The 22,526-nt window shown below is 43.0% G+C and overlaps 1 protein-coding gene across 1 annotated transcript; it reads right to left on the bottom strand.

Annotated features, from left to right (window-relative positions):
• Positions 1-7,782: 7,782 nt before the first annotated feature.
• LOC124789948 (cuticle protein 18.7-like) lies at positions 7,783-16,650 on the bottom strand. The gene is made up of 2 exons (XM_047257478.1): positions 16,523-16,650; positions 7,783-8,738 (listed from the first exon to the last, which is right to left on the bottom strand). The coding sequence occupies exons 1-2, from the start codon at positions 16,532-16,534 to the stop codon at positions 7,893-7,895; spliced, it is 858 nt and encodes a 285-aa protein (XP_047113434.1). The 5' UTR covers positions 16,535-16,650; the 3' UTR covers positions 7,783-7,892.
• Between the last annotated feature and the right edge of the window lie 5,876 nt (positions 16,651-22,526).

The raw sequence follows: 22,526 nt of genomic DNA on the forward strand, positions 1-22,526 counted from the left end.
AAACATTTCACTGACTGCAAAACCACGTTCGTGGCGAACACTAACCTGTTGATGCTACTTACTGATGTGCTTGATGCTAGTACCGTAGAGCAATGAGTCGCATGTCAACACAAGCACCGAAGTCAACATTACCTTCCTTCAATTGGGCAAACTGGCGGTGAATCGAGGAAGTACAGTACATACTGACGAAACTAAAATGAGCTCTAACATGGAAACTAAGCGCTTCCGGACACATTTGCACACAACATCTTTTCTTTGTTTGTGTGTGAGGAATGTTTCCTGAAAGTTTGGCCGTACCTTTTTGTAACACCCTGTATTTGTACGTGTGTGTATGTGTGTGTGTGTGTGTGTGTGTGTGTGTGTGTGTGTGTGTGTGGCTAGGTCTGTGAGTGGGTGGGTGTGTTTTCTATTTCCTCTTCAGCCACTTTTGCGAATGTCTTCCAGAAAGTTGTAATTCGGCTTTGTTTTGTAGCCTTTCCTCCATAATAATTATAAACTTCCTTTCGCCGTTTGACTTTGCTTCATCGTAAATGACTGCTCGATTGTTACCTGATGGCATATGAAAGTCACCATGAATGGCGACGAATTATAACGAAATGTGTTACTCATTATAATATCTTATTTTTTTCTTATTTTGCTTTGAATAAAAACTTGTTTATCGTTTCAGGTAGTGGCATAAACGAAAGTTCAGTTTCAAAAACCGCGTCAGTGTGAATATTTTGCAGGCCTATTTTCATGTCCTGCAGCTGGACTTGGACAAATTAAAATGTGAATACGAGAAGTCTGGTTTCCACTGATACTATTGCACTCCTCAGTAGTTGATATCTATTCCGCTCCGCGTTAAATTGACACATTAGTATTACTGATATTACTGGTTTGCAAAACCCCTGTGATATGAGTAGAAGTTTTTCAGGAAGTGGAAGAGCTCACACTCAGATGAAGTTCTGACAGAGGGATTTCCCAACCTATTCATCTGCGTCTACCCACCCAAGAGTAGCGAAAAGTCATTACTGAGCTCGCTGAATTTGCTATAATGTTTCAGTAAGCGGTTCCTACATTCGGTGGAATGCGGTGAAAAATCTATGACACCTAGTCAGTCACAGAACCAATGCATTTTGGACATATATTTTCTCAGATGGCTCTGGAAAGGGAAGCATCAGAAATATTCGAATGATTACGTGAAATGAGGATTCCTCCGCTCGTCAGCAAACATGCTATCATTGAGCTTCATTTATGATATCAAGTTATCAGTCCTTCCAGATTAAGAGACAGTCTTGGATACTGGAATTTTGCGAAGTGCGCAAGGTAATTTAATTCTTTTCCAATCTTAAACTCCAAGTTTAAGAAACAAAGCACTGTGTATAACTTATTCCGAAAAGACACATTGAGTGCATACAAAGGACTCCTTATTTGCTATCAGTTTCCATTAATGTTGACAATCACTTACTAGCGGTGAAATACTTGCATTAGTCGCAGTTTAAGAAATGCTCAGTATAATTCTGGGGTCTGTCGCACGAGTCTTAATACCTTTGGTGTAATGATAGAGTTTCGAGATGAACTGACAAGATGGTCTTTAATATGTAAAAAAATCTTATCAGTGTCTTGACATACACACAGTCTGTAATGAAAATTGACGAATCAAAAGTTATAAACGAAGAAGCTTTTGTTTACGTTCAGCTCATTGATCTGAATGAAAAGTATTGGAATAAGTGAAGAGTTCCCCACGTTTAGCTAACGATATGTAATGTTCTCCTGTACAGAAGAAAGGGGAACGTTTTGTTAAACATTTAAATATTGAAGCATTCCCTTGGAAAACGTATTTACTCGTACACGTGCATCCGGTGGATCTGCATCCATTGTTGTCGAAATTATTAATTTATGGACCATCTCCAATCCACTACAAATGACTTTATACACATGTACCATGTAGTCTACTGGCAGCATGTCGTTTCTATGAACTTTAAGCGGTAAATTATACAAATCTCTCCTCTTTGTCATTAATACTGTTTAAAGCGGAAAGTGCATTCTTTCAACGACCGTCTCTCCAAGATATGAGGAGGAATACAAACTTTTCTAACTATAAAGGAGAGGTGTCTACTATTCAACAAATATTATGATCCGATTGTCATGTTTCTTCGTTTGATTGACGGAAGCCTATGGATGCAATCGAATTACGACGTCTTGGTGTTGTCCTTCTTGCAGATATATCTCACAAATTCGAAAAGTTGAGCGTGAAGAAACAGGGAGACAATATTAAATTTATTAAGATTATAGGTGTAATTCCTTCATTCATTATCAAACTGAGCTTTCAGGACAATAACTTGCACAAGTACGAACTCTGTTACGTTCTAAAATTTCAAGATATTGCATTTAAAACAGCAGATCATCTTTCAGACGCAGATAAAGATGTTTTTCACTTACACTTCCATAAGGCCAAAGAAGATATGTCAAGTGATGATCTACATACAGCTGAAACACTAACGTAAGCACTCTTTTCTGAAGATGGAGGAGAATATCTTCAGAAGTTGTAAGAGCAGTTCACTTGGAACATAACTGTGAAGCCCAGCCATTTTCCAGCAATATGGTTATGAGCGGTTCTGAGTGAAAGTGAAGAATTCCTATTCTCCTCAGTGCACAAAGTTGAGTTTCTCGTTTTAGCTTTTACGCTAAGGAGCTGGATTTGTCTGTCTTGTCTTCTAACACTTCCTCACTCTTTAAACATCGGCATATATTCTCAAAGATCTGCAGTTCTGTAGTATACTCTCACGTCACTAGCTTACAAATAAAATAATTTAGAAATAACACCCTCTTTCAGGTGTAGATCGTCCGCCTATGCTGGACATTTTATTTTGCTACGGCCTGACCACGAAAGCCTTTCCAGAAAATTACATCTTTTAACAGACAGTCCATATAGCGTACAAGGACCATTCAACAAGTACATGGAAAAATTGTATAAAAATAAAAAAAATACAAAACTTCTACAAAGTGATTCTTCATTACCTCTTGGAGATGTCGTAGCGCTATTAGAGGGGGTGGCAGCCCTGCCTCACGAACGGGATGCTGGGAATCAGTGAAGCAAAATGACTGCACCTTTGCAGGTTTGGACCATCGTAGAGCAACGGATTGTTATTAGGTTTCTATTAGTTGATGGTTTGAAACCAATCGAAACTCACAGTCGAACGGCAATGCAATACAGTGGAAGTCGTTTTAGTCGAACATAAGTGAACGAATTGGGCAGATACGCTAAAACGTGATGCAAGAAGTACTGAAGATTCATCACGCCCAGGATGCTCTGTTTGAGCAATCACGGAGAACAACATTGCGTGAGATTGTGAGTTGATAAGGGGAAACAGGCGTGTCGTGGTGAATGATATTGCAGCAGCGATGTCGGTCGGCCCACCATATTGTTCATCCAATACTGATGTTCAAGAAAGTTTATGCGAGGTTGGTTTTTGACATCAGAAGTGGAAGAAAGGCTCATGGTTGTGTGCAGGGAGACCTGAAGTTCGTCTGCCGGCCACCCATCCCGTACTCCACCGATCTGGCACCTTCAGATTATCGCATTTTTAACCTACTGAAAGAAGTCCTTAGTGGCTCAAGGTTCGCTAATGATGAAGCCCAGGCAGCAGTGCATAACTGGTTACACACAAGCCCTCAAAACTTCTTTGCAAAGGGGAACTGAGAAGCTTTTCCAGCTCTCACATAAGTGTATAGAATCGGGATTACGTCGAAAAATAAATAAATGTTTTACTGTCGTAATAGATTCTCTAAAAAATATATTTCCGGTTTTCTATTGAAGGACCCTTGTATTTCTATAGTGTGTTCAGACCACTTTAGACGCCGGTGGGACGACGCATGTGTTTGTGAGTACACGGCAAATCATGGTGGATAAATATAAGACATGCGGCTCAGATATATGTTCTTTCACAAATTCTGGTCCTCAGGATTACAATATTACTGTCCACGAAAATTAACTGTTGCTGTGTCCCACGGTTTATCAAGGTTAAAACCATCATCACGATTAATTGACTCGTTCGTCGAAAGTATTTCAGTAGCTTCCCTGGAAACTTAAACCCAGAAGGATGAAACAGATGTCAAAACGTAGACGTTCTCATAGTCCATAGATTGTCATGCCTGTGTGCAGTGCTCAATCACAGCAGATATGTCTGTAACCAATGGTTCCTTAAGGTTAAACCCTCCAATATCCAAACAATAATTACAGAACTAACCGCCTTCTCTGTTTCCACCTCCTTGACTTTTACCTTTCCATTTAAGACCATCCTGGCCAAGTAACCAACACACTAAAATTCATCGAACTCATCCTCGAACGTAAACTAATATAGAAACCTTACCTACTAACCATACAACGTAAGGCCTACAGTGGACTAAACTTACTAAATGCATGAACATGGGGATTGTATCTCTCGATTATCACCCACACTTGCAGAGACGTTGTCTGCCTTAGTCTCCCTTACACAAATGTAGCCTGTGCATCTCTCCCACGAACATTCTATCGCTCATCCAAATTCTTGAACGCCACACACTTCGCTTTGCTTTCTGCACCATCTTCCCTCCCCTGTAAGTGTCCTTTGCCAGCTCATCTCTTTTGCGCAACTCCTCGCTCACACTGAACACCTTCGAATATCCTAAACCTCATGTAAACTCGACTCTAACAATCCTATTGTTCCCCTTCCAATAACACATTCTGGATTCTGTCGCGCATATGTCAGCACATCGCACCTACCCTAAATACTCTCCATATCCACGCCCAGAGTACTTTCAAAAGATACCACCACATTCCTGACAACGAAACCGCCTGGACATCATCTGTCCCTCCCATCAGGTATAACCAGCTCCTCCTTATTCTTTTCCCTGTTAATAGTTTCCCACTATCCCCATTCCTCCCTTTTCTTTCTTCTTCTTGATCTTGGCCTGGCCTCCATCCTAGCTATCTATATGACATTTAATATAGGTATATGTCTTACCTGAGGCCTCCCATGTAAAGAAGGTATTGTACAGATTTACTTAATCTTTTCGACAGTCTTTTTAAAAAAGTTCATCAAAGTACTATTTTTTATAATGTGGTGTCAATGAAAGCGGTTTGTTTTACACATTACATAATTTTTAATGAACTGTACACTTATGAAATGTTTTTAACTAGGCTGCCAACGTGTTATAGGTGTGTCTTTGCTCTCTTTTATAGAATGGTTGCTGGATAAACTATTGCAACCTTCGCATTTTTTGACTATATTAAAAATTACATACGCTTTTACATGGAGTTTGGCAACAAACGATGAACAAGTTTGGTCTAAGTTTAGGATACGTGTTTTAACCCTTGACGGTCCACACAATACCCTCCGTTTTATTAGTTTTATTCGTAGTCCACAACCAAAATGGTAGTTTAAGTTATGCATCTCTGAAGAAGCTACGGTCGATTATCCTAACCTATAAGCATGTTAAGAAACATTACTGCTCTCATATGAAAGCAAACATTATCTCAGATTCATCACGTGTACCCATATGTAAATTTGGTTTTCTATGCCTCAGCTACTCTATGTCGGCGATTGCTGCGCAAACAAGTTCTCCACGTACGCGTACACCACCATTACTACTATACCACGCAAACATAGGGTTGCACTCGTCTGGTGTGGGACGTTCTCTGGGGGGTCCACTGGGGGCCGAACCGCACAGTAACCCTGGGTTCAGTGTGGGGCGGCGGAGGGGTGAAATGGACTGCGGTAGTCGTCGTGTGGTTGCGGACCACTGCGGCTGTGGCGGGGACGGAGCCTCTCCGTCGTTTCTAGGTTAACATAACATAAGATGACATGCTGGGTGATCAAAAAGTCTGTATAAATTTGAAAGCTTAATAAGCCACGGAATAATGTAGATAGAGAGGTAAAAATTGACACACATGCTTGGAATGACATGGGGTTTTATTAGAACTAAAAAAAAACAAAGTTCACAAAATGTCCTACAAATGGCGCTGGACAGCGAAACGTCAGTGAATGCGCATGACAATGAGAGAGAGAATCAGATGCGCCAGCAGTCGCAGCATGTTGACGTTACCTGAAAAGGCGCTTTTAGTGAAGCTGTATTATCAGAATGGGGAATGTGCTAGTTCAGCGTTACGATCCTATCCCCATAGGAAGGGGATTCGAACGGGTAAAGGTCCGTTGACAAATGCAGCTGTGGTGAGAATGATTTCGAAGTTCGAAGCAGCGGGTTGTTTAGACGATAGACCCCGTAGTGGTCGACCGAGCTGCTGGTGAGACAGTTCTGGAAGAAATGGAGACTGTCGCGGGTTCGTCTCTGCACGGGGAAGTCAGCGCTCGTGCACTCGCACGTCGCACCGACATTCCATACACTATTGTTTGGTTGGCACTTAGGTGTATCCTCCGATGCTATGAGTACAAAATCGATCGGCATCATGAACTGTTATCTGGCGATTTAGTGAAGCGGAGGGCATTTGCGGTGTGGGCGTTTCAAAAGATGGCGGAAGATGGCAATTGGTTGAGTAATGTGTTGTGGACCGACGAAGCTCCGAGGGTGTGTCAACGCCCACAACTGCAGAATCTGGGCTACCGAAAATCCTAGAACTGTCGTGGAAACTCCATTGCACGACGAGAAAGTCACGGTATGTGTTGGATTTACCACATCTACCGGTATCGGGCCTTTTTTTCTTCGAGGAAATGCGTGATTCTGGTTTTGTAACTGCTACCGTGACGGGTGAGAGGTACGCCGATATGTTACAGAATCGCATCATCCCCAGCCTGGCTGATAAACACCTGCTGGAACGTACGATGTTTATGCAAGATGGCGCTCCTCCCAATATTGCTAGACGCGTGAAAGATCTCTTGCGCGCGTCGTTTGGTGATGATCGTGTGCTCAGCCGACACTTTCGACATGCTAGGCCTCCCAGGTCCCCAGACCTCAGTCCGTGCGATTATTGGCTTTGGGGTTACCTGAAGTCGCAAGTGTGTCGTGATCGACGGACATCTCTAGGGATGCTGAAAGACAACATCCGATGCCAGTGCCTCACCATAACTCCGGACATGCTTTACAGTGCTGTTCACAACATTGTTTCTTGACTACAGCTATTGTTGAGGAATGATGGTGGACATATTGAGCATTTCCTGTAAAGAAATGGCTCTGAGCACTATGGGACTTAACTTCTGAGGTCATCAGTCCCCTAGAACGTAGAACTACTGAAACCTAACTAACCTAAGGACATCACATACATCCATGCCCGCGGAAGGATTCGAACCTGCGACCGTAGCTCCTGTAAAGAACATCATCTTTGCTTTGTCTTACTTTGTTATGCTAATTATTGCTATTCTGATCAGATAAAGCGGTATCTGTCGGACATTTTTTGAACTTTTGTATTTTTTTGGTTCTAATTAAACCCCATGTCATTCCAAGCATGTGTGCCAATCTTTCTATCTACATTACTCCGTGATTTATTCAGTTTTCAAATTTATACTGACTTTTTGATCACCCAGTATGTTTAACTACTTCGTTTAGATGTTGCAACTTGACTACTTTACTTGACCCAAAAGGAAGTTTCAATAATCTGACTGTATGGTATTCGTTTGTACATGCTATACACAACAGTTCGCATTAATTTTTTTGACCAGTGTCCTTTCTTACGCATTTTTGTTAATATACAGGTGACTTGAAGATCGTCACTTGACAGAAACTTGTTCTTGTCAAATAAAGACAAATTATAACAGTTCATTGGTGGTTTTGTGACCCTACTCTTTAAATTTTAGAAGTATAAAATTATTATTTGCAAAAATAACATTTATTTTCCTACAATTTGTACAAAAAATATACAACGGAGGGTTAAGTCAAAAAAAGTATTATCAGTCTGGAAACGTCCCTTAGGTTACATCTTATCCCAGGAGACCGAGACGCGCCTTAGCCTGCAGGTGAGCGATGGTGTCGGCAGCCCTGGCGGCAGCCACCTCAGGGGTGTCCAGGGGCACACCGTCCGGACCAATCACGATGTTGGCAGCAGGGGCGATCACGCCGCGAGCAGCAACAATGGCAGGGCCCACGATGCCGGGGGCTGCGATAGCGTGGGCTGTGATGGCGGGGGCGGCTAGGGCCGTGGCCGCCGGGGTCCTGGCGTCGATGATAGTGGCGCCGGCTGCAATGGCTGGAGCAGCAGCGATGGCGGGGGCGGCGAAGGTTCTGGCAGCGAACAGTGCCGGTGCAGCGGCGATGGCGGGGGCGGCGATGACGGCAGGGGCGGGCGCGGAGTTCGCGATCGCGTCGCGGGCGTTGGTCTCAGCCACGGCGGCAGCGTGGGAGGCCTTGGCGGCGGCCACCTCGGGGGTGTCCAAGGGGACGCCCTCCGGTCCGATCACGATGTTGGCGGGTTGCACAGGTGCGGCAGGAGCGGCGGGGGCGGCGGGAGCGGCTGGGGCGGCGCGTGCAGGGGCGGGGGCGGCTGCGGCGGCGGCGGCGTTGGCGGCGGCGTCGCGGGCGGAGGTCTCCGCGACGGCGGCGGCGTGCGAGGCCTTGGCGGCGGCGACCTCGGGAGTGTCGAGCGGGACTCCCTCCGGGCCGATGATGATGTTGGCGGCAGGCACTGTGCGGATGACGGCCGGGGCAGGTGCGGGGGCGGCGGCCAGGAGCGCCGGCGCAGGGGCGCCCAGGGCGCGCGCCAGCAGGCCGGGCGACGACAGGTAGCCGGGCTTCGCCAGCGACGCCGCCACGAGGGCGCTCAGGACCACCTGCAACCGGCCGAGAGCTCTTACCACGCGCGTCTGCTAGTGCCGCCGCCTTGCTTCACAAGCTACTACTTTTACCACGAGGGTGGTTCAGAAAGTGAGGTAACATGTACTCCGCGAGGAAAATGTATATCCGGAAACAGAATGAACACTGCAACAAATAATCTCCGGGTCACACTTGTGGTCTCGTTAGGTAGCTACTGCGTCCGCCAGAGGGGATGAGCCAGTTTTTTTCCTAATCCGCCTAATTGGGTTATAGCTGTTGCCTGCATGACAGGATTCCTGGTTTTTCATTTCCCATGAGGGCCAGTGTTCTCTGACGTTACAGAGAAAGTTCTAAAAGTCCCGCCAGCTTATTGATGCTCTGTTCGTGGGAGCAGGAAATGGCCAATGAAACTGCCTACATTCTGTTCCTGATTCTGACTGGCTGAAATAATTTCTTCGAACGAGTTATAGCTCTCGAAATTAAGTAAATAAGGAGAGGACAGGACTCATGTGCACTGTGGGACACAGCTCAAGTTTTTAAAAGTGTTGCGTAAATTAGCTAGGTAACAAATGATCCTCAACGAATTATATATGAGTAGTTCTTTTCAGTTTTTTGAGAAAGGATGCAACTTAATAAACAGTCATTTTCTAGATAAACAGAGGTTTCATAACGTCGACACGTCAGCTAGCTGAAGGTAGATTTTGACAAAACAAGGCGGACTTGCCGAAATTAAATCACATTTGTTCCAATGGAAAGATGTGGTTTATTCGTATGAGTCCTTCTCCTTTCTAACATTGGACTGTTATCCAGTTTCGCTTATGGATGAGGGTTGAACACGGTGTAGTGATTGTTTGATGCTCGTTTGTCAATCCAATGGTCTAATCTTGACTCTTTTGGAAGTACTTGCTTTGCTACAGGGTACTGATTAGTGGTATAGAAGAAGTGGCTATTTCAGCTCTGTCTGCTGAGTCAAAACGAAGCTGGTTTGTCGTCTGTTACAACTACCATAAGAAATAACTGAAATCAGTAAATAACTTGCCATACTGAAATAAATGGTTGTAGCGGACTATTACAAAGCGTCAGTTGTCACTCTTACAGAAAGATTAAAAAATCTACATCTACACGGATACTCTGCAAAGCACATCTAAGTGTCTGGCAGATGGTTCATCGAACCAACTTCACAATTCTCTATTATTCCAATCTCGTATAGAGCGCGGAAAGAATGAACACCTGTATCTTTCCATACGAGCTCAGAAATTCCCTTATTTTATCTTGGTGATCGTTCCTCCCTATGCAGGTTTGTGTTCAACAAAATATTTTCGCATTCGGAGGAGAAAGTTGGTGATTGGAATTTCGTGAAATGACAAGAATCACAACAAAACTACGTTTCCAAGAGCACACATATCCCCAAAATAAGACAGCCTTTACTTCACACATTGTAGGAAATAAGCACTCATCAACACGAATACAATGGAGTTGTTACATACAGCAACTAAGAGAAGACTGCTCTATGTGCAAGAGATACTGGAAATCTTTATTAACAAAAGGTGTTCTCCGGAAGAGATTTCAAAGGACCATCACGAATTTAATTACTATTCTAACATTTTTAAGGATTTGCATTAAATATCAGATGTTTTGATCTCATATGTTGAACTGTGGTGCATCAGAAGACGGAAACTAGAGTGGTTCGGAAAGCACTGCCTCGTATCAAACCGAGCAGCCAGCGACACAACTAACTCATGGTTCATCTGCAGTCGTCCACGGCACATCAGTTACTGCGGAAACTGTGAAGGACAACTAGAAATCAGAAATCGATCCCAGGCGACTGCAGTGAACTCCTCAGCGCTGTTAAGTTTCCTCTGATTTTCTTATGTTACATCTCATTCTTTCTATTTATATATTTTATTTTTTAAATAATTTCGAAATTCATTTACATGGCGCGTCCAAAAAGTATCGAGACTGTTTGATTCTTGTCGCACAAGTGACGTCACAGCAGTAACTGCGGTGTCAAAGCTGCAAACAACACATGTGCTTTCGGCCAGTCAGTTGCGAGCGGGAGTATCAAACAGTGGACGCTCGGCCGTTATGTGTCAACCTTGTTGTTTCAGAAATCACAAAGCAGCAACGAATTGAACTTCTCTAAATCAAGTATTCAAGACACTCTCCACGCTGTTTTGAAGAAAAGAAAAATGTGTGCAAATTCAGCCACCAAACAGTAACGACGACCAATCAACCACTGCCGCGACTTGATTAATATGTAAAATGAGGAAAAAATTCATTATGGCTGTCAAGACTCAATCCGAATCACAAAATGATGAAGTACAAACCTTCACGTAATGGTCAATGCTTTGACGACATAATCGACATTCAAACCAGTTGATGAACTAGTTGAACAACATCCCAAAGAAGGAGTTTTCTGAAAGTCCCACATGGTTGCATGAACGATCTGCACGATGTACTCAAGAAAAGGAGGGGGAGGGGGGAGAGAGACTATGTAGAACAGCTGAAGTATCAAAATTACGATCTTAACTTTTCTCTGTAATGTATTAAACCAGCCTCGAGCTTTTCGTTTGAGAGGTATGTATGTCTTCAATTGTGTCTCCTTTACCAAAAGCCAGACTGCTCGTCTAGAATAAGTTGAGAATTGTCGTAAAGTGACATGGACTGGAACGTGCACGTCAGATCGCTTGTGGGGAAAGCGAATGTTCGATTTCGGCTTAGTGGGAGAATTCTGGGAAAGTGTAGCTCATTTATAAAAGAGATGCGTACCGAACACTTGTTCGACCGATTTTTGACTACTGCCCGAGTTTCGGTATCTCACAAGGTAGGATTAGAGAGAAGCAACGAAGAAATTCAGAGAGGTGCCTTTGAGATTTGCTAGCGGTAAGCGTTTGATCAGCACGAGAGTGTTAGGGAAATGCTACGTGTGCTCATATGGGAAACCCCTGACGAAAGAAGACGTTGTATTCACGAAACACTATCGAGAAAGTTTAGGGAACCGGCATCTCCTACTGACTGTAGTACCACCGTATCACCACCAACATGCTTTCCGCTTGAGGGACATGAAGATAGTATCAAGATAAACAAGGGCTCTTACGGAAGCATAAAGACGTTCGTTTTCCATCCGGCTGCATGCAGATGTCCAACGGGGAAGAGAATTTTCAGCAGTAGTTCAATAAAACCACAAAAATGCACCGTTTTGTGGTTTGTGGAGTATGTATGTAGGTGTAGACGTAGTTGTAACATCTCCGATACTCTTCCCATCTTGTCATCATTCAGTAGTAAATTCTGCTAGTACATCCAGTTAGTAGTTTTATGTGGCATTCTGCATATTACGTTGTATTTTGTTTGATATGACAAACTTAATTATGTGACTGTGCGAACCTCTGCGCACTCTAGTTGATGGGCGTTTGATTCTGTCCAAAGTGGCATCACAAAACTCATGGTAATTTTAATGACAACCTATGTTCTTGTACTTTTTGATCAGTGACGCACTGTAATAAGGTTTTAGTAGTATGCGCTCATTTAATTTTGGTATATAGTAGAACTACACGTTGTGTGTAATTAGAACTGTTTACGTTCAGTGGTTTCTCCTGCTTGCTTTAGATCTAAGTATCAACATCTTACAGTTTTCTTTCGGTGTACGAGACATTGCTGTCTTACTTAATGAAAACTGTTCCTAAACTGCTGCAACAGAGGTAATGGAGTATTATGAATAATCACTAGCACGTGAGAAACGTCCATTAGACATACACGAAAATATATTTTTTCTGTTTCAGTATAGTTTCTTGCAAAATTTCAGACATTACGGAACAAAAGTTTCTGCTTAATATTGAAGATCCCAGTCTCTTTGTGTTTATTGTGGAACTACCAGGGTGTCCATCAGTGAAAAGCTGTTCATTATGCGCCTATGTTAATTCTGAGAAAGGCGTGCCTCCCAAACGGTCTGCATTTAAGGTAACTTGTCAGACTTGTCTGAGAAAACTTATCTTGATCCGCACACGAGCAGAAGGAATATTGTAATTGACGAAATAATACATGAAGGTCTGTTTTACAGTCAGTGTGATACTTAAATTTGCTACTCCCAAATGTTGTACAGTTTTTAGATGGCTTCTGAAATGACGCTCTGAGCTGCAGTAACATTTTCCTGGGAATGTTAAGTTTGACATTTCGACTGACTTCTTCATTTGCCGCTGCTATTTGAACTGAACAAAAACCTACAAGTGACTGAGGTCTAAAAATTGTTTGCGTTAACATTTTTTTTCAAAATACATCTCAATCGAGCAACTCTGAAGAGGGACGATGACAAAGTTTAGCATAATGCAAACAGAAAGACAAGAAACCCTGAAAGTTTTTAGGGTCAACAAATTGGCTGAAAACCGAGCTGTAGATACGGAAAATTTATCTTAGCACTTAGATTCGGTGCGAGATGGGCTCGAAAAGAAGACTCAGCGCAGTCCGTCCTTATTCTTTTTACGATGTTAAAGTAGATGATTGTTTCATCATTATAATTACAGAGAAATATGACAGTATGGGTTACGTTGTAAAGTTCCTCACTAAAGCTGCGAATATGTACGGTTATTTCCTTGTAGTAAGTAATGTGTCAAGAATGTTCCTGCAACTTCGCCTTTTGTAACTAACACATAGTGTCGTGTTGATTAACACATTACACATTTGCCACATGCAAATCGCCTTCCGATGTTAATTTCTCTAAAAGACTTATAAGGAACGCGGAAGCGCCTAAACACTACGCGAGTGGCGTTTCACGAAAATGATTCACAAGTAACTAATTAAAAAGTTATTATCTTTATTCGTTTTCATATAATGAGTGGAAGGAGACTGGAATGGGAAATTTTCTTCATGTCAATAATAAAATGAAAGAAACTAACAGTAAAATGAAAGAGCATTGTAACGAAGTCTGCACCATAATAACGAACAGTGCTGCGGCCAAAGTACGAAAATTGACTCATCTAGGAAGAATGAGCGCACAACGTCGACGAAGCAAGGAAGGCATAAGAACTAGAATGGCAGCGCACGGCAAGGTGCTCGTCAATAAATGAATTCTGCTAATGTCAGTTATTGAGTTATGTCAGATAGAAGCTGCTGAAACAAAGCGGGCTAAGAAAAAATACTTGCGCAGTGGACCAATGGGAAAGAGGGACCTGGAGACCATTGAAGAAGAATATAGTAATGAAGAGGAAAGATAAATAGCGCGTTAGAGATAGGAATAAGTGGAGCAGGATGGAGGAAGAAAAGCACAAGTTCGAGAGACACGAGGTGAAGGGCCCTAGTCCTCTGGTGGGAGACGGAAGAGGCTAGAGGGAAAGTGACGAGAAAAGCAAGGAAGAAAATGTGTGGCAGTTGTTGATACTAAGGATGTTTTTAGGAGCAGGTACATAAGGATGAGATTAAAACAGGGTAAGATTAAAGAGAAAGTTGCAACCGAAGGTCCCGTACAATAACAAAACACTACATTACTTGAAAATTGCCCCACTATACTTGGACCACAACAAAGAGGAGTCATATATTTATTAATGTCAGTGGCGTTGAGAAACAGCTGAAGTTAGTAAAGTAAACAAGGTTCCAAGGTCCAGTGAGATCCTGTCAGATTCTATACAGATTTTGCGTCTGGGTTAGCTCCCCTTTTAGCCGTAATGTATCGTTGATCCGTTGAACTAAAAACTCTGTCCCGTGATTGAAAAAAGCGCAGGTTAGACCAGCCTGCAAGCAGTGTACCGGTAACAGAAATGATCCACAAAAATACGATCGGATTTCAGTGAGGCCCATCTGTTTTAGAGTCCTAGAGCATGAGTTCTAACATATAAGTTACTGAAAGTTGTGGATTTACAAAAATATCTTTTGTTAACCAGGATCCCACGTATAATTCTTATATTGATAACTAGTTTCGGCTAAATCAATTAACAATCTTCAAATCACAAACAAAATTTGTTTATGGTACATCACCCAACAATCAATAAACAAAAAATTTGTCGTGATTTGAAAACGGCTAATTAATTTAGGCGAAATTAGTTATCAGTATAAAAGACATACTTGCGATCTTGCCTAATAGAGGATTTTTTCTGAATCTACACATTTCAATAGACACAGATCGCTTATCTCGAATCTGACTATGCCACACAACAACGTATCGAGGTATGTGTAACAGAATGCCTTCTTCCTTGCCGACTAGTTCGGATTCCGAAACCAGTGATCACGCGAAACCAAAAAAATTGGTTCAAATGGCTCTGAGCACTATGGGACTTAACATCTGAGGTCATGGGTTCCCTAGACTCATAACTACTGAAACATAACTAACCTAAGGACATTACACGCATCCATGCCCGAGGCTGCGACCGTAGCAGCAGCGCGGTTCCGGACTGCAGCACGTAGAACCGCTCGGCCACAACGGCCGGCTGCGAAACCAAACTTGCGCTTTTCTCACACGACTTTCTTAAAGTCATGCGTCATGGCAGTCAGGTACTCCTGTTATACAAAGTACGGTCGTATGAGGTATCAAGCGACAGAACAGCGTTTATTGACAGGGAGCAAGTTACCTTGGAAGAAGAGTGATCGACACATGTAGAAGTAACTTGTGTACTCCAGAGAATAGCTGAGTTGGGACTCCTGCTATTAAGGTTGTAGTTAAAGATCTTGCAGACAACTTTAATCTCAGAGCCAGCTGGAGTGGCCCAGCGGTTCTACGCACTACAATCTGGAACCGCGCGACCACTACGGTCGCAGGTTCGAATCCTGCTTCGGGCATGGATGTGTGTGATGACCTTAGGTTAGTTAGGTTTAAGTAGTTCCAAGTTCTATGGGACTGATGAGCTCAGAAGTTAAGTCCCACAGTCCTCAGAGTCATTTGAACCATTTCTTTTTAATCTCAGACTTTTCACGGATGATGTAGCTACCTATAATTATGTTCTGCCTAAAAAAGGGGCTCCACAAATATTTAGTTAAATTTTGATACTATAGCCGATTTTCTCTAAATGTTCGAAAATGTAACGTCATGCGCTTCATGAAATAGAGAAGACGTACATTCTTTGACTACAATCGCAGTTGTTCAAAACTGATACATGTCGCCTCGTACAAATATCTGGATGTAACGGTTTGATAGGATATGAAATGGAATAATCATGCCGGCTCAGTCATTGTTAAGGCAGGTGGCTGACTTCGGCTCGCTGGCAAGATAACGAGAAAATGCAGTCAGTCTACGAAGGAGACTGCTAACAAACCACTCGTACGTCCTAACTTATAATACTGCTCCAATGATGTTGGATTCAATTCATGTGGGAACGATAAGGGATATTAAACATAGGCGGAGAAAGGTAGCACGAATTATCATTGGTTTGCTTGACTCACTGAAGAAGGACAACGAGATGTTGAAAAACCTTAATTTGGCAGACTCTTGAAGACAAATTTGAATCATCTTGCGAAAGGTCTGCTTAAAAAATTTTAAGAACCAGAAGAGACGAATGTGGAGATATCCCTCAGCCCTTTGTAAAGTTCACATTGAGCCCGTGATAAAAAAATTAGAAAAACTGGAGCACGCACAAGCGGCTTTTAAACAGTGAATCCTCCCGCGAACTATATACAATTGGAACGGGAAGAAATCCAAACACGTGGTACCATGTAGCAAACATTCCCTGCCACACAGTTCTCTGGGACTTGCCGAGTACGCTCATAGTGGCAGGAGCAGAGTGATCACAGCGTTGGTGCGACAGTACGTAAACGAGGTAACCGCGTGGGCTCGTAGTCGCGAGTGTTGGCGGCAGATGCGCCGTCCCGAGGGAGTACTCACCAGGACCTTCATGGCAGATGGGAGCTCGTGGGTGCCGGTAGCTGCCGTGAACTGTGCCGACAGCAGGGCCGGCCCCGCTATATATAGCGGTCCGGGCCGGCCGTGTCCCAAAGAGAGCGACCTCGCGTCGACTCTCGGCTCGCGACTCCTCCTCGCTCCTCCCTTCCGCCGGCTGCTGACGCAACAACTCGTCAGCCCTGGGGACCGCTAGCACCCAGCCGCCGTAGCATCCCCCGGCGCTGGCGACAAGCCCGAAACAAAGGCTGCGGCAGCGCACCGCAGGCGGTGGGCTTCTGGCCAAAACAGGCAGTCCTTCTTGATGAGTTGCAGTCTCATCCTATTTGCCATACAAGTTTGTTTGGTATGTTCAAGAAACAATTATAAGTGGAGGTTAAACAATTCCCGTTCACAGGCGGTACAGTCCAGAACCGATATGCCAATCAGGCAAAACTGGCGTAAGCTTTGAGATGATCATCCCACCGAGGCAGCAGATTCACCACACCCGTTTGGTGAACCACCAGCTCCTGCTGTGTGAAGAAATCCGTACCTGCCTGTTGCACATCCTCTTCCGACAGGAATCGTCCATCCTTCGAGGCCTTTTTAAGGGACCGAAGGCGAGACAGTAGAGAGATCAGGGCCATAGGTCGCGTGCTCCAGTGTCTCCCACTTGAGTTGACGTAACTCCTGCGTTATGTCGTTTGCGATATAGGGGTCTCTTTTGTCGAATCGTGACCAGCATGGATCTTGGCGCTCCATTCCACGACGGTGGTTTTCGAGAGACATGCTACCTTATACACATTCTTCATTCTCTGATGGATGTCTGCCAGTGCTTGTCCTTAGGCAGCGAAGAAAAGAATAACATCACGTTGGTCTTGTCTTGACGCATTTCGTAATATCGACGCCATAGTTCACGTTTCCGAGTTTACTTGGTTCAACTGGCACTGAGCACTATGGGACTTAACATCCGAGGTCATCAGTCCCCTAGACTTAAAACTACTTAAACCTAACTAACCTAAGGACAGCACACACATCCATGCCCGAGGGAGGATTCGAACCTGCGACCGTAGCAGCAGCGCGGTTCCGGACTGAAGCGCCTAGAACGGCTCGGCCATAGCGGCCGGCGCTTCCGCGTTTACTGCTCGGCCGTCGGAGAGACACGAATGCCACATTAATCCGTTGCCTACATTTGGATGCTTATATACCCGCATTGGAGACACGCTACGTTGCATATACGCTCCAGCAACGCCTTCAAATGGAAATTTTTAGATCGCCCCTTATATTTATCATTTATGGTACGCATTTTCAATAAAACAGAAAATTACTATTGTAATAATACTTACGCTATTCAACACAATCTCCTTTATGGAAATTTATCCCTGCCGGGAGTCTGATATCATAACTGTCATGCGTGTTGTCCCATCTGCTTGAGTCATGCACTTCCTTGTGTTATACAGGCTGTCCCACTTATATTGACCATTCTAAATGACATTTTTTCCCCCAGAAGCAAAATAAAAAGTAAAGAAAGTGAATGTTGTGTACCTACAAGAAGTCATTAACCAGGACGATTCCCTATCTTTTAACTTTGCTCATTACGAAGATAAAAACAGCAGTACGTCTTTTATAAGCAACACCCTTCTTTTTCATTCGATAAACCACTTCCTCTCAAGGCCTCTTCAAAAACATATAATAGCCTACCAGTCACGTAAACATGAAGTTATCAAAAGCGTAACACAAAACTGATTCCGACTGTCCTGTACTAACACACAGGCTTGTACCGGAGGTAAGGTAAGTCGTTCACTAACCGGAGCTGACAGTAAACAAATGGAAACACAAGGAAAATTCTCACTGCTCTGTTCTGTAAACATTCTCCATAAATGAGAAGCATTTCTTTCCCCTCTTATTTGGTGGACATCGTAGTCACACAAACACTCAGCTGAATACGGCTAACTGAATGACTGATGAGCATTTTCCTTGGGTTTCCATTTGTGCACTGTCACGTCTAGCTCATGGACGACTTACATTATCCCTGATGCACACACTGTGTGTTAGTAAGGGAAAGCTAGTCAGTTTTATGTTATGTTCTTAATAACGCCATGATTAACTGAATGGAACAGATACTAAACAATAAAAACTATAGGGTGCTGTGTAAAGAAACTTATTGTTATTCTTATTTTCGTAATAAAAAAAGATACAAGAAGACTAAACACGCTGGTTAATGTCCCCTGGTAGCTAACAACATGTGCTTGGTACGTCTTTTATTTTGCTCCAGGACAAAAAGTTATTTAGGATGGACACGAGAGAGTACGTTCAATTGGAATGAAAAGGAGCTATAAGGAAATCGTGGAACATTTCAGTGACACAAATTCAGTATGCTGCTTACGTAGAAAGACATGGAAATCTTAAGCAAACCTGAGCTGATTTATAAATTACTTCGTACAGACTTTCAATACAAGTTTGGAAGGGATGTAAGTCAATATCAACACATGTGAACTTCTGATAATATAATCTGGCAACTGTTATACATAAAGGATCGACTGTCAGTACAGGGCCCATAATAGACTGATTACTGGCGACTTTAATATTTTTGGTCCATAACATAATTCTTTGTAGCATTTGAGATATATTTTGATTGTGTATGACACGTAGCCCTGACATCACCTTACATGTGCAAGTAAATTTTGATTTATTTGATAGCCGACGCATTAAACACATTTACTCCTCTGGACAGACTACCCTATCTTTAGATTTCGTGAAAGTCAAATTTTACCAGCATTAATTTAAAGAAAGAGTAACATTAACTTTATAGTGATATAGTATAATTTTCAGCATCCTACTTGATCACATTGAATAAACCGTATTGCTTCATTTTCATTACATTACATATCAGACTGATTATGCTGTTCTAGGCGACACAGAGTGTCAATCCAAATTGACTAAAGAGAAACTTTAAATTAATACTGAATTAATTAATAATGCCAGAGGAGAATATTAAGCGCCACACGAATATTCATCACGGAGAACTTTTGATAGGAGAAGCAAACTTAACATAAATGTTGCCAGAGAATGACATGCAACAACAAAAAGGTTTGTCGATTTTTACTTAAGAAGACAGATAGTTATTTTCATGTATAAATGTCTTGCATCTGTCTTCTTCTTGTAAGTGTAACTGTATGAGATAATGTTAAACACAGATTTCGTAAAACTGATATTAATGACGGTTGACGTTTAAAATCACACCTTATCATATTTTAATCTGGCCTTCAGTCCATAATAATGTTACTCAAAAATCATTTGATCCACAAATGTGTTTATGCTCCCACAATAATGAACTTGTCGTCAACAGGACATTCAACATTAATCTTCCTGCCTTCCTTCTAAAAGGTCAGCCATGTTGACTTTTAAGCAAGGATGCTGTCTGACGGTTTGTTTCCAAACATAAACATGTAACCGATGAAGTATACTTTTTTAACTGACGAATTATCATAGAAACAAAGTAGTAAATTTCATAGAGTGCACCTGATACTATAGAACCTCGAAATACCAAATCGAGTAGAAAGACAAGTACTTAGTGCTACTGCGAAGACAGAAGCTACTGTGCATGTGACGTTTATCCGTTTCATGTCGGCCTGCGCCTAAAAGCGTTTCAGAAATGATCAAACTGGTCGTAAACCCATACCTAATTCTGTGGAAATCCGCTCGATTCCCCAGCCTAAGGGTACTGGATACTGATCTGGTGTGACAGGGTTATACTTCTCGTCTATCCACCCTCATTTACGTTCTCCAGGGTTTCCATAAGTCACCATAGGCCAGTATTGGGTTTGCTCCTAAGGAACAACGGTAGTACATTGACTTCCACACGGGCCCTTTGTAGAATTAGTGGAAATCATTTGTCCCTGATGATATCGACGCATTTGACATGTGCAATTTAATAAAATATTAATGTGCCATGTGTAATGACTGGCAAGCCACTCTATACTGTGCTCTAGCCTATGTTGCACTACGTTTTGCCTATGAACTTTAAGATCCACGTTCTATATCGAATATTCCCTGTACACTGAGGTGACAAAAGGCGTGGGATAGCGATATGCACATGTACAGATGCTATCAGTATCCTATACACAAGATATAAAAGGGCACTGCATTGGCGACAGGAAATAACAGACTTGAAAGCGGAACGGTAGTTGGAGCTAGGGGCATGGGAAATAGTTGTTGTTGTTGTTGTTGTTGTTGTTGTTGTGGTCCTGTGCAATCTTCTTCATCTCCCAGTACCTACTGCAACCTACATCTTGTTTAGTGTAATCATCTCTTGGTCTCCCTCTACGATTTTTACCCTCCACGCTGCACTGCAATACTAAATTGATGCCTCAGAATATGTCCTAACAACAGATTCCTTCTTCTAGTCAAGTTGTGCCACAAATTTCTCTTCTCCCCAATTCTATTCAATACCTCCTCATTAGTTATGCGATCAACCCACATTATCTTAAGCATTCTTCTGTAGCACCACATTTCGAAAGTTTCTATTCTCTTCTTGTCTAAACTATTTATTGACCATGTTTCATTTCCATACATGGCTACACTTGTAGGGAAGCAGCATACCCATGCCTTACAAAATTCACATCAGTCTTTCCACTGTGTGCCAGCCTAGTCCGCTGTAACTAGCTCTGACGTCGTAAATGTTGCGCAATACTTTAAAAATCAAGTAAATAACCTGAAACGTTTCTAGCATGTTAGGAGTAATACTAAATCAATATGTGTTGAATATCAGTTTAATAACTTTAACAATTTTCGAAATTTGCAGGTTTTTCTGTAAGAATCATTGGCGCAACAGAAGAGAGCTAGAAACTTAAAATTTTATATTTAGATTCCTATTGCATAATAATTTAGTAGAAACAGTATTCTGGATCTCACAAATTAAAATTTTGGTTGAAATTCATGATTTTCTGGCTTTTGTCTTAGAAATTAAGGAAGCAAAATAGATTAAGTAGGCGAATAAATAAGGCTAGGATGTTTAAATTTAAGTAGAAGGGAGATCCGCTGTAATCATAAAGATGTGAGAAGTTTCAACTGAATAACTATAAAACTATAGCGATAGCGTATCTCCAAAGGGCAAGTTCAGAGCTCGTCTACTGCATGTAGTGTAATTAAATTAATTCTCTCGCCCAAAATATTTGACTTAGCCACGTCAGACTTTTATTATGATTACTTACCTCTGTGCTGATTGCACATTTAAATTGAGAGCTTCATCGGCCATCAGCAAAGGAAGCAATGATTTATTCTATAACTTGAAGTGGTGCATTACTAGCCCAGCAGCTAGTTGGGAGAGCGGATTTGATCAGGCGTTCCCTTAGCCGTCCGAACCGCGGCTTTATATACCCTCCTGGAAATGGAAAAAAGAACACATTGACACCGGTGTGTCAGACCCACCATACTTGCTCCGGACACTGCGAGAGGGCTGTACAAGCAATGATCACACGCACGGCACAGCGGACACACCAGGAACCGCGGTGTTGGCCGTCGAATGGCGCTAGCTGCGCAGCATTTGTGCACCGCCGCCGTCAGTGTCAGCCAGTTTGCCGTGGCATACGGAGCTCCATCGCAGTCTTTAACACTGGTAGCATGCCGCGACAGCGTGGACGTGAACCGTATGTGCAGTTGACGGACTTTGAGCGAGGGCGTATAGTGGGCATGCGGGAGGCCGGGTGGACGTACCGCAGAATTGCTCAACACGTGAGGCGTGAGGTCTCCACAGTACATCGATGTTGTCGCCAGTGGTCGGCGGAAGGTGCACGTGCCCATCGACCTGGGACTGGACCGCAGCGACGCACGGATGCACGCCAAGACCGTAGGATCCTACGCAGTGCCGTAGGGGACCGCACCGCCACTTCCCAGCAAATTAGGGACACTGTTGCTCCTGGGGTATCGGCGACGACCATTCGCAACCGTCTCCATGAAGCTGGGCTACGGTCCCGCACACCGTTAGGCCGTCTTCCGCTCACGCCCCAAC

The sequence above is a fragment of the Schistocerca piceifrons genome, chromosome 3 (assembly GCF_021461385.2).
Source record: "Schistocerca piceifrons isolate TAMUIC-IGC-003096 chromosome 3, iqSchPice1.1, whole genome shotgun sequence".
NCBI classification, from domain to species: Eukaryota; Metazoa; Arthropoda; class Insecta; order Orthoptera; family Acrididae; genus Schistocerca; species Schistocerca piceifrons.